The 18,236-nt window shown below is 38.5% G+C and overlaps 1 protein-coding gene across 15 annotated transcripts in view; it reads right to left on the bottom strand.

The window, feature by feature from the left end:
* ROBO2 (roundabout guidance receptor 2) overlaps window positions 1–18,236 on the bottom strand; it is a 444,791-nt gene that overhangs the window by 148,795 nt on the left and 277,760 nt on the right. For 14 of the 15 annotated variants that reach the window (XM_071563317.1, XM_071563336.1, XM_071563371.1 and 11 more), the window contains exon 3: window positions 530–687. The exons of the other annotated variant lie outside the window; for it this stretch is intronic. In XM_071563317.1, the coding sequence (XP_071419418.1) occupies window positions 530–687 (158 nt within the window). The remainder of the gene's footprint in view (window positions 1–529; window positions 688–18,236) is intronic. 15 annotated transcript variants of the gene reach the window in all.

The raw sequence follows: 18,236 nt of genomic DNA, 5'->3' as shown, positions 1-18,236 counted from the left end.
AACAGTCACAGAATTCAGCTGGTGTTACTCAATTACTCAATATGTATTCCCATTCAGGAGCCATAATTCTTTAGAGGATGACTTGAGCCTCCATTTAGAATTCACATCCAAATTACTACACTATAACATTACTAATATAATCCTAAGCTGTTGGCTTTTTCCCATGGAGTATTTGTGTACCTCAGAGATATGACTGATTTTACCTATAAAACACCTCTCTGATATAAGTCTGATTTTCTCAGTTCACTGAACTGAGCTGTAGAAAAGACCAAATCACTCAAAGACATTCACTGAGTCTCCTATCTAACAAAGCATCTTATATGACCAAAGCTACAGTTTAATGGATCTCCATCATACTCGATTTACAAACCAGCCCTCAGAGAAGTTCAAGGTAGAGAGCCAAACCTTCTGCCCTCATTTGGGAAAGCTCAGAGAGGCAACATGCCAAGAGTAATGACAAGTGTCTAAAGGAAAGGCTAGAAAACCATGAAGTTGTGCTGTACTTGGCTGTGGGCTGAGTTGTACTCACACTGATCCGCTCCTCCCTGTCATCGATCCGGACTTTATCTTTCTTCCAGTAGATGGTGGGCTCAGGGTGCCCTCGAGGTGGCTGGCACTCCAGAATGGCAGGCTCTCCAGCTGCCACCACAACATCCGTAGGGTTTTGCCGGAAGTCATCCCGCAGCACTAATGGAATAAATGAGGGAAAGAAGAAACAAATTAATAGAAGAGATGACACTGTAAGTGGAGAGAAAAAAATACATGTAGAAATGTATAATATTAAACAAACAAATGTGCCTAAACCATTATTAAGTGATGACTTCACATCTGATGTTGACTGTAAATGATCTCATAAAAGAACTTGGTGAGGGATCTGCTTTGTCCAATGGAAGGAGATTTCACAAAGCTGACTTTTTATTTCTCTTGCTTTTTTCTCTAGATAAGAACATTTCTCTGCATTTAAATTGGAAAGACCTGTAGCACCCATTACTTTTTTTAACCTTGACAGGGTCACTTTCTGTCATTGTAAAAGTAGCATTACAGGTCAGACGTTGAGTTCTTTTCATAACAGAAAACAATATGGTGAATATCTGCCTTGCCTGGATCTCCAACTTCAGCATAAGTTAGGTAAAAAAGAGACAGAGCTGATACTGCAGAGTCACACCTTGATTAAGGGTATTGTTGTTATTCCTGTTATTATTGTTATCACCAAATTCATAACAAAGTGATCACCAGTTCTGAAAGGTTTCAGAGAAATCAAGCTGATAGTAATGTGCTTCCAGCATATTTATTTCTTCCTTCTGTATTTTTAGTTCTAATATTTGTGCAACTTTCACCAGCACTGCCCCACAACATTGAAAAGAAAGGGCATTTAAATCACCAAGCTGTTTGAGAACTAAATCTGTCAACACAGGCCAACTTGTTATGTAAATCAAAGTTCTGTAAAGGATTAGATACAACTAGTTGGCTTCAGTGTGTTAAAATGATATCCACTTCATCGTTTTTCTTCCATGTGTGTCCTAGTCTCTAGGTTAATTGACATTCTTACAAACATAAAACTGAAAATAGCTCTAGATGAGCTACTGAAATAGAATTTAGGGCATTGCCCCTCCTTGAGTTTCAGCTACCTATGGCTTTCATTACAGATTTAAAACAGTTCTCGCCCTTAATGGAACCGGGGCCCTCTGAGAAATTAGAAAACACTGTATCCTAGCAAAGGGGCAAGTCAGGAAGAGTTCAGCAGAAATTGCTCAGTCTCATTTCATAAGCAGAGGTAATTTACTGCTTTCAATGTTAATAAAATGTGCCCCATTTTAACATTTGGAAATGAATATTTTTCTGTTCTGTAATAAGGCAGAAGAAAAATATGATTACTACATACAAGAATTGGTTTCTGAATAGGCTGAGGGGAGTGGGCTGTATGTCTGTGGCACTCGAAATGACATCCAAGGTAACTTTTATTGTTCCCCATTTTGGGATAGACAGGTAGATCCCGGAGGAAGAAGGGAATTAATTGGAAGTTAATTCCTTTTCTAACACACACACACACACAAAAAGAGTGACTAACTAGGTTTGGCACTTGAAGCATAAAATAAAAGTGACAGGATTGAATTGGCAACCAATGCAGCTCTGGAAAGAACCTGTAGTCTTCTTAGGTGACATACTCAATTGATGCATTTTTTTTTCAACAGAACACAAAAAAACCCCAAAATATTTCAGATTAATACAACTCACTTGTACGCTTTTGATTCAAAATAATCAAATTGACAGAAATGGACTTTATAGAACTTCAAGATGAAATGGAGAAATAACTTATCCAATGGACTGCACAGAAACAATATGATGATAGTACAACATTTTGCAAAGTCAAGAAAGCCAATACTGCAGCAATTTCAGGGAAAGAACCTGAAAAATTTTTACAAAATCATGTTTTTTTTAGGAAGCATCTTCAGGTATCTCCATGATCCCCATGATACACAAGAAGAAAAAATACTTCTAGACAATGCTATGTCCACTTTCAGATAACTGGCAAATGGATAAAAATCAACTTCCTCCATTATTATTACACAAAATAAATATTATTTTTATTGGCTTGATTCTATTTGCAATTATAGAACTTCAGTGTAAATCCATTAGTGGAAGATCCCCAGAAAATCAGCAGATCCCACCACATAATGACGTTCTATTCCTGATTCCTAACTCCTGGCAGCAATATCAAGGACAGCATTTTTCTTGAACATTTCCCACTGCTGTATGAACCTGACAACTACAGTTTCTTGGAGTGATACACAGCAAATTACATTAACTTTCTCTGAATCATCCCAGCAACTGTGTAAGGTTCCAATCAGCCTCAGAATATGAGGCTAAGAGGTGATTTGATTTTATCACATTCCTTTATCAAAGTCTTACTGCAAAACTGGCTTGAATGGAAGACAAAATTGATGCTACAGGCCTTGCTTAATCTTGCTTTGTACCTCAGCATATATGCGAGTCTTGAATAGTTATATCTCACCATTTCCATCTAAACCATTCTGTCTTTTGGAGAGAAAAAAAAATGATCGGAGAAAAAAATAGGGAAAAAATAAAGCAGTGACAGAAAGACAAAGATAAACGAAAAATGTGTGGAATATAAATTAAAGTGAGACAACAACTCAGAGGAAGAGAGGGAGCACTAAGTTTAGGGAGAGCAGAAAGAAAAAGCCAGGTGAAGGAAGGGGAAAAAGTAATTAAAGCAGAGAGAAAAACAATGTAAAGAGCAGAGGGCATTCCTGTGATTCAGTGCTGCCATTCCTGTGATTCAGTACTTTTAATGCAATCTAACAACAATGAAATAAAGCACAGACATTAATCTGATCAGCCCCGCCAGCCCAGAATATCCAAACATCCCCTCCAAGAGAGAGGGAGCAGGGAAGAGGGGGCCAGAGTGTGAGCTGCTGAGCTTGGCACAGGAAGCCACAGAAAAAAGGAGCATTGACTGGAAGCTGAGTTCACACGTATTAGCAGAGTAAATGGAAAAGTTGCAGCACAGCTTAGTGCATTCACCATATCTAATGGTACAATCATCTGTGAAAACAGAAAAATGATTGAGAGCTGCAGAATATTCCTCAGCCAATTATTCACAATTGCTGGGTACTTCCAGATAACTATTAGTGTGCCTGAGCAGATCACCCTCTCCACACACTGGGAAGGGGCTTTTGTTCACTTGAGAAGCCAGCCCTCCTCAGGGCCCTTTTGGCAGGGCACAAACACTAATGTTTTAAAAATTCAACACAGTGGCAAAATGTTGCCACCAGCCTTCTCTTCCTCATCCTGTGTTCTTATTTTGCTTTATTCCAATTTCAACATTACTTATGCCGCTCCCTTTGCACTTGCCTAGGTATTTCCCTGCATTTTGGGGATTTCCCTACATTTTGCATGTTTTCCTGCATTTTGGATGCTGCTCTACTTCCTTCACTGTGAGGGTGGTGAGACATTGGAATAGTTTCCCAAAGAGGTTGTGGATGCTCAGTCTCTGGAGGTGTTCAAGGCTGGGCTGGATGGAGCTCTGAGAAACCTGGTATAGTAGAAGGTGTCTCTGTTCACAGTAGGGGTGCTGGAATGAGATGATCTTTTGGGCCCCTTTCAACCCAAACCTTTCTGTGATTTTATGATTTAACAAGGAGAGCCAAAGAGAAAGGTGTCTGGCACCCCACCATAGCCATCCTGGTATGGCAGCGCAACCGGTGCCCTTGGAGAGCAGGACCCCAGAGCAGCGACAGTGACACAAAGGGGAGATGCTCCCCTTCTCCAGCCCAGCTGCAGATCAAACACCCTCACGTTTCAAAGCAGAGTCTTGGAAGGGCAAAAACCCCTGGATGGCTAAACCTTGCTCTCTGGAAAGGCACTGAGGGACTGGAGAGCTGGAAAGGATGGCTACAGCGCACAACACAGCCCACAGTGACGCTGCGGACAAAAGTTAATTAAAGTTTGATCGGTCTCTTTGTGGCTCGGATAAGCTGATGCTTCTCAAACAAGATAGATGTCTGTGAGCAATCACATCAGTCTTTAAGGCATGCAAAGCCCTGCACGGCCATTTCCAGGTACCCAGGAGCATAACCAGAAAAAGTGAGAACATCCAGGGATGGCAGAGCGGAAATAAACACGGGAGGGGCATGCACCTGTCAGGGCCAGAGAGGGAGGAGGAAAGGATCAAAAAGGAGCCCCTGCTATGAAGGCAACTGCTTAACAGCACCTGCCAGCTTAGGCCCAAATCCAGGGCTCGGTCAAACTGATGCTCATAAACTCAGCGCATTACATGGAAACCGAATTAATTTCCTCAGCCGAGGCTCCAGCAATTTGTTTAAAGGAAGTGGAGATAAAGCCCCAATGTTTATGGGGTAGGACCAAAGGTGGCTGGGTCAAAATTATTCTAGGCTAGATATCCATGCCTTAATCCTGCTTTCCAGCTTTCAGGCCCTTAGAAAGAAAACATTTTTATAGGATTTACATTTACATGATGATTACAAATAACCATCTGTCTTCTTCCACTTTTTCAATCTGGTTCATGTCCCACGAGCCCCCAGCCTGTGGTCAGAGCAGCTAAGCTGGAAGGAAGAAATGGATGCCCGTCAGGAGGCTTTGGGATAATTGCATTCTTCTGCCACCAGTGCTGGTCTCTCTACCTCCTTCCCCCGGTGTGCATAGAGAACATCTGAGATTATCAGGGACAGAAGGGAGGGAAAGAGTATCTTTTTTGCCTTTTTCAATGAATGATAATGTCTTAAAACACAGCTACATCTGTTGTGCTGACTAGAGGGTATAAAGAGATTTTGAGTAAATATTAATAGGCTTCTGTAACTTGAGTACTGGTAGTTTATCTTCTCCTTTCTTTTCTGTTTTGTGCTTATCTCAGGATAATATTATTCCCATGTAAAGATTTTATGCAGACACATCAGTGACAGTTTGGTCACCCGCCTCACACAGGTATGTCTCCCCTGATCGAAGGCACTCCCCTCCCAGGCATTTCCCTAAATCCTCATCTCTCTCCACTATTGCTTGGCACTTCCCTCCTCTGGTACATACTGATATGAACAATTGACATGAATTATTATGTCAAATAAGTGCCCAGATGTCATACAGTGGACAGATTAAAGGATTACTATACTTTAGGTAGCATATGGTGCAGGGGGGTATTTTGGAACTTGACTAATGTGTATGATCTACTGCAATGGTCCCTGAGCAATCCAGCACTACCTGCTGAAATGGGGTGACAGAAAAAAAACCAAGGGGTCACACACAGCTCTCCTTCCAGACAATAATAATACACTTTGAAGATGCTGCTGCCCCACCTCTTTGTTTCAGAAACTGCCTCAGTCACATTTTGTAATGAAAATTTTAAAAAACAAAAAACACAGCATAGGCAATAGTCCTAGACAAGATTTCCAGGGAGTTCTTGAGCTCCCCCTGCATGTGCACAGTGTGAAAAAAGCTGCTATCTTAAAAAAAAAATTATAAACAGTGATACATTTTTTCCTTTTGTTCTTTTTCCCATCCTTCACCTATCTCCTGATACTGATATTGCCTACCAGATATGAAGACTAGCTAATTTACCATGTCTCAAAATGTTCAGACTTTAGCTTAAAATGAGGCCCCATACCCAGGAGATTCATTTTCAGAGACATTAGTATTTTTTCAAGGAGTCCAGCAGCTTTGACAATGCTTGATCAGTAGGGTACCTAGAAATCAAAGTGATGAAGAGAGCAGCACAAAGATACCTGCATCAAGAAGCAAAAGGAAAATCTTCTTCTGCACCAATTCAGCAACTTCTTTTGGCTTCATCCCTTTTTATCACTCAGTATTTTAATGTACTTCTGAACTCAGGAACTTAGTATAATTACAATTAAAGGTAGCTTGCTCCTTATCCTCAGGCCTCAGCAAATACAAACATGTGGAAAAAACACTCTGTTCTGGCACATCCTCTAAAATGTCCTACATACAGATATAAACAGAGAAACAATTGGGACTTTATGATGAATTTTATTGTCTTAATTTCAGTCTGAGGTGTACAAGGGTCAGGAAAGAAGGCAAACTTTTTCCTTTCCTATTTACAGCACACACTGCAAGCGTCAAACTTTGACATCTTTCTTTAGCAGTTAACCCAGTTAAGGGCATTGCCAACCTATCTTCCACTTTACACAATTACACAGGTATACAAGGGATAGTTATTGAAGACATTAGCTTATGATTTCTTTCTGATTTTTTTAAAGGCTATTTGTGCTGATTTAAGCATATGCAATACAGCCTGAATACACTTACTGAAAAATTGTATAATGTCCTTGTCTTTCTTGTGATTCATTGTGATCACTTAAATGCAATCTGATATCTCTGCAATATTTTCCTCTGAAAGATTTTATTTGACTACTAGATAGCATGAAGAGTGGAGATTTTTCTAATTTAGAACATAATATATTTATGTTTAAGCTTCCTGATTGAAAACAAAGTTCTATCACCTGTCTTCATTGCAATGAATCCCCAATAATCTTCTCTCTTTTTTTAAACTCCCACCTCCTTCCACCAACAAATTCTGAATGCTGCAGTTAACAGTCAGCAATCTCATTACCCATCTGCTATAAATCTTCAAAAGCATCACTGTGTTTTGACAGTCAAGAAAGGCAAAGGGAAGCAATAAGCATAACCAAGTATTCTTTATGAATGCAAATATCCTGAAGACCACATTTAAGTAATTTCAGAAATCTAAAGCTATACAACGTAGTACGTTGAAAAATTTTCTCTAGGATACAGAGCAGATTTCTTTTCTTTTATTCCTAAAGCATAATCACCCTTGATGAATGCACTGCACAGATTGCTAATGTTGGCAAGAGACTAGGAGGTTTATTTCACTAAAACTAAAAACCCAACCACTTGCTTAAAAGTTCAGGGACTTTCTAGTAGAACTGATGCCACAATTGCAGACAATGAACTTTGAAAAATGTGCACAGACTGTTGTAAGTCTTTAAATTTAACAAGAATCAGACATTTAGCAGTTTAACTCAAGCCTGAAGTTAGCTTTTACATGATCTTCCCATCTAATGGACTACATATTCAGAAATTCATGGGCAAATAATTTGGTTTTTTTCCAGCTAAAGTGAGTATCAAATGTGGAAGCAAACACAGGTCAAAACACACCACACCAGAACCAAGGCAGTATATTTTCACTGTCACTTTTATGCCAGCATGTGTCTTTGCAGCAAGAATATGGGACTAGTTTCACCAAAAGCACCAGAGGACTCTTCAAATCCCATCAACTATGCTTCTTTCCCAGCAATGCAGTAGGAAGGATCATGTTTAGTAAAAGAGGCAATCCCCCACAATCCCTTGTAGGCTACTGTCAGAAAAGGGATGAACCAGACCAAATAAACCTTTGCCCTCTTGCAGTACAGCCATTCTTTGGTTCTAATAAGCAAAAGTAGAAAAACAAAACGAAACAAACAAACCAAGCCACTAAATAGAAACTTACAGGAATTAGAGATATATAAAAGACATTTAAAAGCAACAGTATCTAAAAAGCTCAGATGTTCCTCATACCAACAAAATTCAGGTGAGAGCTTTTCATCATGTGCATCAGGAAAGCACATGAGAAACTGCGCTACACAGTATGGGTATATGTGTACAGTAGAGGCATTCCCCAGAAAGTCCAGATTTAATTAATAAAGTTCAGAAGCCACAGCATATTAGCATGCAGGTTTACTGATGTGAGTGGTGAGTGCAAAAGTAGCATTGCAGCACTAGGCCCAGCCTAATAAATGCTACCTGGAATTTGACACAGCATTGAACAACTGTGGTTTTTTTCTGTTTCCAAACTGAAGTTGGTTCTACTAAAACCACTTCAGCTGCTTCAGTCTCCTGGGCTTTGAGTTCAAGCCCAGCCAAAACACCTAAAAAATACATGTGCCTTCAGTAAAACAAAGGAATGGGAGCAGATGAGAATCATGAAAACAAATACAAATGAATGAATATTTCTTTTATGAGAAATATAGAATGTTATATGCTTCATTTAGCCAATATAATACAGACTGCAATCTCAGAGCTCCAGTGAAGTGTGAATAGCCTCTAATAAACTTCTTGTGTACACATGCACAACACATACACAACAGCTGGGATGCTTTCCCATCTTGGCAGGGGGTCACTGCCACATTACTGCTATACTTTACCCACATTAGGCAAAACATCAAACAAAATAGGCTGTTGCCCAATATAGGAATCCTCTTCCATCCATCCATCCATCCATCCATCCATCCATCCATCCATCCCCCTTTCTCCATGCCTAACCATGGTCTCTATCTGTTAATTATGAGCTAAAACCCATCTATTCAATATTTTTGTAAGCATGATTTTTTTTTTTTGCCAAGGTTTTTCTGTTGCTCCCTTCAGAGGCCAGAATTGAAAACAAGATATTGGAGCAGACATAGCAAGGCATGTATTTCTCAATAAGCCTTTGTGACTCTATCACAAGGGGACTGTGCAGCCACACTTCAACAGACATGGAGCATGAGGTGCATCCACAGCTGGCACACAGAAGCAGTGGGAGCCATCTGCTTCTTCTCAAATAGCTCACTTCCCATCCTGCAAACTGTCCTCATGTCAACAGGCCATTTTTAGGTGCTTGCCAGATGCCATTTAAACAGGCCTGCTCTCTGGGCCTGGCTGGCCTCAAGTCCTCTGTCCCAGAGATGGGCATGTCATGGCACTCAGGCTCAGCAGCGGCATTTCCTGCTTTATCATTAATCTCATCTTTGTCACAAAACATCTGAAAGGCTCAACTTCTTCTCCAGTCACATGTGGCACTCCCTCTACAAGAAATAAAGCAAAACCCCACCCCCTAAAATTCCTCTACAACTTATGACCACATATCATTTTAATACCATACAATAAATTTAAAAAGCAAGAATGCATGGCCCAATGACACTGTTCATTAAAATTTCAACTCTACCATCTCTGTGGAAAACAAAACCTTTTCCTTTCCCTTCCAGTGCTGGGGTTTTCTTTGAAGTTTCACCATTGGATTCTTCCTTCAAAAAATGAATTTAAAAATCTTTCAAATTTAACAACTGATTAAAAATGTCAGCTAATTTTTCTGGATTACCTTGAACAGTGCAATATAACTTATCTGTCACTAGTCATCGTTACATTCTGCATTATACATTTAAGCTTCCAGAGCTTTAAAGAACAGAAGGAGCAATGTGATATGTAGAATCCATATTAAAGATGCTCTTAGGACAAAGTCATTTGAGTTTTGTCAACGTATTACCAACTAGGAAATAATTCAAAACCAACTAGACAAAACAGTAGTTTTCTATGGTCTAAACATGGAAGGCAAACCCCAAATTTGAGTTTTAAATAAAAACAAAGAAGAAATTAGTGTAGTTTACCAGAAATCTCTTTAAGTTTTGAGCTATTCAAGTAGCATAAGGAACAGTTTCTATAAATACAAGATAGCTCTCCCACTTACTTTCAAAAGAGAAAAAGAATATAAGAGTTAGAATATAAGAGTTCACACTGCTCTCATTATTATTCACTGCATCATGCAAGAGAAAAGAAAAAGAAATAAAGAAGCAGGAGCAAAGACCATCCGTAATAGCCTGAAGCAACAATTTTGAAAGGGGAGCTTAAGCATCCAGAGGGAGACCAGACCCTGGGTGTCCTGCTCCACCCTCCAGTCACACTGTGCCTGAGACTCCAAATGACCTTCAGCTGAGTGGTTACACCAACTCCCGGACATACTGTTACTGTTGAAAATACAGTAGCATAATGTTCTGAGTTTCAGTAAATGTGAAACAATTCTTTTTTTTTTTTATAACTACTACCACTTTTCCAAAGTATTATTCTGTGTAAAACAAATTCTCTGTAATAGAAAAATGAACAGTCCATAAAACTGGAAGAATAAAATAAATCCCCCATATGCCACACAACCTTGTAAACCCTTGGTGCTGAATATTTCTCTGGTAGTCCAGTATAAGAGAAAAACAGGGTAACTACAAATCTACTGACAGATTTAAAATAAGAGAAAAAGAGCACAACTCAACAAAGAGCACAACTCAAGTAACTATTTACCTCAGTCTGCAGAGAAGAAGCAACAGGAGCTGTACCTGTAAAACAGCCTTTAACATCTGCATTACTAAACAGCTGGAACAGCCCTTTGGATGAAGGGCTCACATTCCTCTGAAGTACCTGAAAGGCCTCTGTTAATTTGACAATTAAGAGCATAAAATCATTTTTGCAATCTTTTCCTCTCACCTCCCTTCCAACTCCAAGTGTAACAAAAACTCTATTCCAGCTCAGGCATATTTAATAACTAAACAGGTTTAATGAGGAACCTCCCAGCACATTTAAATAATTAATTTCCTTCTCTCTTAGCATGGGGTTTAACTAGACACACAGTGCCTGTGTCTGTAGCCTCCACAAAAGAGTTAATTTGTGTACATTTATATGGATACTGTCATTCTTTGATTGCAGTGGAAAACTAGAGGCTATACTGACAAGATAAAGTATTCAAGCACCATATGTTAGACAAAGCATAATATTGAAAGAGGCAGATTAGATTATTAAACTCGACCGGATGGGATAGAGGGGATTTTTAGCCTGCCACAGTATTCACCTGGGATAGATTTTAGGCCAAGTACTACAAACATTTTTCTCCATGCCAATTACACACACAAAAATTTAAAAATCTCCTGTTTGGAGGGTTTTTAACCCAGATCACTCTACTGACCCAGTTCACAGCCCAGATTCATAAGCAACAGAGAGAATGACAAGCTATTACAAGTGGAGGAAATAAGTAGCCAGAAGAGAATAGTACTATTTAAAGCAGATTTTACACCAAGGAAAATGTGTTGTTAAACTATGCACTGTACTTCTCTATATTTAGAATAAGGAATATAGAAAATACTATAGCTCATATAACCAGTGCATGCTGAGGGATTTCTCTGAGACCAGGAGAAGTGGAAACATTCTGTAGTTTGCTTGTGCAGCTTCAATTATGGCAAATTGAATTAAACTCTCCCTTGAGGAGGACCTCTGTAGCTCTGCTCCTCCTTTTCTGAACAATTCCAGATATAGGTGTGGAACATTTTCAGTTTGCCTCTGAAGTATTCCACATGCCTGGCTATGCTGCCATGTTCATACAAGGAGGTGAGTCTCTGAGGGAGAAAACACGGGGCACTAAACAATACTTATCCAGAGGTTGGCACATATTTGATTTTACAACTTCTGTTCTTTGGGTCTTTCTTCCTTTCCTAGCAACAGATCCACTGGAGACAATTTAGAAGGCATGGAAATACTTGTGCTGAGCAAAAAGAAGTTCAGTACCTTGTGACTCATAATCACATGTTCATTGGCACTTTACTTCCTTCCTGTCATATCCAGAATTCATTACCTGTTTCATAGCTCTTCCTCACCCTTCCTTTTGAGCTCCTATCCAACCCAAGGTACTAATTAGACTTCCCTTTCAAATGCCACCAGTACTCTGACTTCTGCTGTAAGGAGCCATCCTTCTAGTGTAGGTCTACAGGTTCACGGCAGCATTTTGAAGCTGAGCAACCAGAATTGCCACTCTCTGGGCACACCTTTGGTTCTGGTTCCTGCAGAAGTGACACAACTCCAGCAGGTCTAACTTCTGGTCACAGTTCATGATTTTTCTCTCTCTCTCAAGCAGCTATTTGCTAGAATGCTCTTTTCCCTCCAACAGCAGGGTTTAGGAGATCAAGTTCATTTTACTGAGTCTCATGAAAGCTTTCAACCCTCTCAGAGGTTTTCCTAACCCCACTAAAGGGCTGTGACAGGAACAAAATACGGTTTTTTTCCTGTTTTTTCCTATTCAAGCATCTCATGGCTCTGAGCTGCAACCCTCCATACTTTTTTCAAAAGGCTAAACAGAAATTACAACATCAGCAGACGTAAAGCAGTGTGTGACTGAACTTACTGAGCATTTTCAATCCACATTGTGCAGCATCTGAATGACATCTAAATGTACATTTGAATTTACAATACAGGCACCTTAAAGCTTTGTGTGGGAGTTTACCTGTGATTCCTGGCCATCAAAGAGGCTGGACTGCATTCAGCACTGTTACAGTGGGCATGTCAGGACAGCTGGCAGTTAGGATTCAAATCTCTACCAGTCCTTTTATAAAATGATAAATCCAAGACATTTATTCAGAACCTGCCTCAGATCCTACTGGCAATGGTAAATCCATTAAACTTTGCTTTCACTGTTCACGATGTTTATAAAAATAGTAGGTGGAATTACAAACCAGTAATACAAACCTTGGTATTTTTCCTCCTCAGATGTAATAATGAGCTGGATAAGAACAAAGTTGACCCAGAGATTTCGGTACAGAAACTTTCATTGGAAACCTGAGCAGTAGTGTGCAAACCCATGTTTTTATGTCAATATAATAATGGCATTTCTACGCCTATTAGTAAGTCTAGATCTGCTGCTGGATTCATGGTTGATGTGACATCATAAAATGAATTATATTTCTTCTTAAACTATATAATTAACTCTTAATGAACCCTTCCCTTTTTCCAGTAAATTCAATTTTATCTAATCCTTGGGTTTATGGTAATGTCGAGCTCATTAAAATGTTACTTAAAACTCATTAAAATGCACACTGAGAGGTAACAGCTTCATTACAGTAATATGTTGTAAAAGAAAAAAGAATGCTTTATTATCATTTAATTGTTTCCAAAACGGAATACATTTGCATAATGATGAGGTTCACAGGATATTTTCAGTAGTACTCAATAATTAAGCAGTTCAGTAATTAAAAATGCATTTTCTAAAAATAATTTTATGTTCTTGCTTACTCCCTGTTGTTTTTTTCAATTGGGAGAAGTGTTCATGGTGATAGAGTTTACAGAACTAAGCAACAGCAATATACCTGAATTGACAGTAAAAAAAAAGATAACATTTAAAGCCCTTGGCAAATTTCTGTTTCAAAATAATAAGTTAAAATTGCCACCAATATATATTATGAATCAGATTTTTAAAGTCATATAATATCCTTCCAATGAGTTCTTAAACACCAGGGACAACCAGGATTTATGCAGGGGCCTTTCAAGGGCAAAGCCTTGCTATCATTTTCATCATTTATTGTTACTGTATGTTTGCACATGATAGGATACTTGAACAGAGGCTGGCTGGGACCTGGACACGGCCCCTTAGGATGTCAGAGTAACTGAATCTGACGGAACCCAAGCTGGGAGGCAGAAGGTCCCAAGCCAGGGTCAGGGTACTGATTATAGAGGCTTCATCCCTGCTCTTCTCCTTGAGGGAGTCCGTCCCAGCACCAAGACAGAGAGACAAAACCGCCAAAATATAGAGATAAAATTTACATCTTCTCAGTAACCTCAGCACTAAGAATGGCCCTTATTTGCCCTATGATATTGGGGTAGAAGATATTTTGCAAACTTTCTTTTTAACTGCCAAAGAAGGGTTAATAGCAAAACCTAACATATCTTGCCAGGGTACATGGCTCAGACTCTTAGATGGGAAAAATATAACTTTAGAGCCTTGAGTCATTCAAGGAACTGTCTAATGTAATACCGTTTAAGATCTCTTCAAGTATTAATTTAATACCGATCACTGCTATTTTCTATGGCTTTCAGATATTATTTCTACTTATATAAAGCAGATACTCTTTTTTTTTAACATACATGCAACAGCAGTGCACCCATTATGGATTTTTCTGGCCTGTAGTGAAAGTTGATTAGCATTCTAAGGACACAATTAAGTATGGATGCAGCAGGTTAGACATGCCAGCAAGAGGAATGTGAGACAAAAGTGGTCTACAAGCTTTCCACCTCTATACCATTAGTAGGGAATAACAGACTAGAACAAAAATAAGCCACAGGAAAAAAAAAAGAAAAGTACTAAACAGATGTAACACCTTAAGCCGCTCAGATTATTATATGTAATAGGGCAGCATTTCTGTGGTATGAGGCTGGAATGCACAAAATGAAAACAAGTTATCTGGTTTACCATAGGTTTCCTGGGTGAGTATGGACAACTAACTGACCTCAAATCTCAGATGCAAATGGATTATCAGACTTATTTTGATCTCTTTTCTGATTATTTAAATAGATCAGTCTCATCAATCTCTGCAATTGCCTGTATATACTTTCTATAGTTCCTCACACAGTGGTCCAAAAGACAATTCTTAACAGAATTTACAAAAATAAATCCAGGGCAGTTACTCAGGGAGATATCAAGATTGGGCTGAAAATTGTTGTTTAATGCAATGTCAGGTCATATTTCTAAATTTGCTTTTGATACTCCTTTATAAATCTAACTCTTCTGATGGAGATGCACATCACCGTTTCTACGGTAATTTACATCTCACATTCTCAGCTATTTCAAAAGAAAACAAATAATGTGTCTTTTTAGACAAGTAAACAATCTCTCATTTTATCTTTATTGCACACACTAGCAGCTAAGTCATTTCTATCAAACACTCAGTAAGATGGAAGTAAATAATTCTGAAAATAAATAACTGCATAATAAGTATTAATCTTGAAACCCCTCTCCATCGCATTCCCTTGTATTAAGTAAAAATAAACGAGATACCAAAAATATAAAACAGAAGACAGATGGTACACTGAGGGGGAAAAAATTTAATTACCTATTATATTTACTAGTTTTCCCCAATATAAGCACTGTGTAAACTGAACAACGTATAATAAAGGCTGTCAAAAAAATACCTAAAAAAATGCACTAAACCCTTGTTTTTTAATTGCTATACATGGGAGGGGTGACTAGTCTGTTAACTCCAATATTCTGCAGAAATATGTAAGTACAACTGATATTAGTGCTAGATTTGTGAAATCATAGCTGCTATATCCAAAGTTCACAAGTACAAACTCTTATGTGAATTTTACGAATACAGAAGCAACTGTTTTGTTTCAGAGCTGACAAATTAATTTCAAAAAGAGGAACACAGAAAAGCAGTTTCCTCTCACTGCCTGAGTGACTTTGTTCACTGCATCCCCCTGCTGCTGTGGGGAGAAGCTGTACCGAGATGAGATGCGCCCACCAGCAGGATGGGATGGGAGCTTTAACACCAGAAATGTGCTGCTGTGAGACCCAAGTGCCTGAAGAATTTAAACTAACCATTCCAGATTACTTCTTAACTCGTAGCAAAATAACTGCCAGATACAAGCAGTGTGTCGTACCATCTCATAGTATGATACGAAGGTCATTTAAACGCATCAGATATTTTCTTGTTGAAACGCTGTATAATGCATTCGTCTGAAGTGCCTCCCTGATGAGGTTGTACCACATGGTGCTGTTTCCAAACAGATAATGGTTTTTAGCTAATGAATTTATTTCTCAAAAGGACATCTGAATATCTTGTGGATCACATAAGGAAAACAGAAAACTTGAATAGGAATTCTATGGTTTTGTTTTCAGTTTTACTCCATATCAAGACTAAAGACATTGAGTCATACAACCTCCAAGCCAGTGAAAAATATTTGTTCAAAAACAATGGAAGTCCTCCCACTTCCTGTTTGGAATTAATTTCAATCATAATGATGGTTCCTGGAGTGGAAACACACATCCTGAGTCAGTTTAAGACAGACTTTCCCTCCTTACTAAAAGCAAAACCTTGGGAAAAGAAAGATGAACTGTATACTCCCATATCTCATTGGAAAATCTGTAAAATAGTAATGGAAAAAATCACACAAAGAAGAAAAAAGAGAGTTCATCCCACCTCAAAAACCAAAAATGAAAAACCCAAACCACAGAAACAACTCCATACTGAATCTCTTTCTATGAAAAATTAAACTTGCTTTACAGTTCTGTTTTCCTAATATTTCTCTGCAATAAGCATAAAACTAGGTTGATTGGTAGGAGATTTTATTTCAAAACCAAAAGTATGAATTGTTTTTTAATTTTTTAACTACTACAGCCTATGTGTGCCTTATTCTACATTGGACATTTCTTTTATGAAACACTTATACCTTAGGAGTTAAATGCCAACAGTATTTAGCAGCACCACTGAAAACAGATGCTCAAGGCCGAACACCAGCCCACTGGTCTCCTCTCAAGCAATAAACTTTCTTCCAGCTGCTTGAAGCTTATATATAATCGCAGGGACAATTACAACACATTCTACTTAATTCTTTAAATAACTTTATATTCATAAATATTCAGAAACTCTCATGTTTCCCAAGCTGCACAGTATGAAAATTTCTATAAAAGCGAGAGTGCCCTCAATTCGGCCCAAATCATGACTAGAGTGCTTGTCTGAGATCAGAAGATGCTCTGAAAAATGACTGCCCAAGACTTTCACTTTTCAGACACTAATTTGATTTCTGTTGTCTTTACTGTCGGTCTAGATTTCTTCTATTGAAATTTGCAGTTATTGCTGCTTCCAGACTTTGTAAAATATCATATCTTTCAAGAAATTTGTTTTAGAAATAGAGAAAAAAAATAGAAAATGGAAAAGAGAGAAAGGAAGGGATTGCAAACAAAGGAGAAAGATAGTCTGGGTATTTTTGCCATTTCTTATTTAAAATACTAAAAATCACCTGTTCAAGTGCCCCATTCTCCACCCCCTAATGAGAGTTATTAGTAAAAAGAAGCAGTCCAACCCACCCCCTGAAGTCTTTAATTGACTTCATAGTGAGTGTTATCAAGAGCTACTGAAGCAGTGCTAATGGTGCCTGCAGATTGCTCACACATGGCATGGTTGGCATTCCTTGGACCTTAAAAGGGCTAATAGGAGATTGTAATCTCCACTCAGCATGGGGGCAAGGACCACGAGTGATCTGCAAAACACAAATAATTAGAAAGTATCTTCCACAGATGGAAGGGAGGTGGAAAATGAAGATAAAGCTCGTACCCAAGCATGGAATCTCCTAACTTTGCTATCATGGAACTTTTGAAACAAGAGTATTATTTCAAAGAGTGGGACATTCAATAATTAAAGGAATAAGTTCATACTACGTAGAAATGTGGGCTTCTAATTCTGTCACTGAAAACTTCATAGAGAGATACAAGAGAGGTTATAGAGAGAGGTAGCTTTTAAGATTATTTTTTTCGGTCAGTATTTCTCCAATAACTTCAACAAGACACCTGAACATAATCATAATTTTTACTAACATTAGTAATGATAACCTGAACTTTGGAAATCTAAAATATTTTCATACTTGAGACCTTGAAACACTTCACAAACTCTGAACAAGCCTCACAAAGAAGCTGCCACAAAGCCTGCAGGTAGCCCTGAGGAGTTCTACAGAGCAGCTAGGATACATATTCCCTAACTTTTGCTGCTCTGGTAAATGCCACCCTTCCTACTATACTGTACCTGTAGCAACAAAGCAAAAGTGGTAACAGAATTAGGAGAGCAGAATGAGTGCTCATGGTCTCTGCAGAACGCAGCAATGCTGTTCAGAAGGAGTATCTTGACTGCAGAGAAATGTCTTCACACAAATTTTCACTAAGGAAAGCAACAGGCATATTTTTATTCTATAAATATTCCTAAAATATTTTTCATAATTAAAATATTTTTAAAACAATGTTTTAAAAGTGTTCTCAAGGAAGATTGGGCAAAACAGAAAATCAGCTGTGATTTCAACTTGATTGCCCCACTGCAAAAGTAGTGATTGATGAATGTTAAAAGAGGGCATCTAAATAAAAAGGCAGGAGAGGTGCTGTCACAGGTATCTATCTATACATTCACCAAAAAAAAGGCCAAATA

The sequence above is a fragment of the Pithys albifrons genome, chromosome 1, assembly GCF_047495875.1.
Source record: "Pithys albifrons albifrons isolate INPA30051 chromosome 1, PitAlb_v1, whole genome shotgun sequence".
NCBI lineage: Eukaryota > Metazoa > Chordata > Aves > Passeriformes > Thamnophilidae > Pithys > Pithys albifrons.
This window is presented reverse-complemented; position numbering and strand designations above follow the sequence as displayed.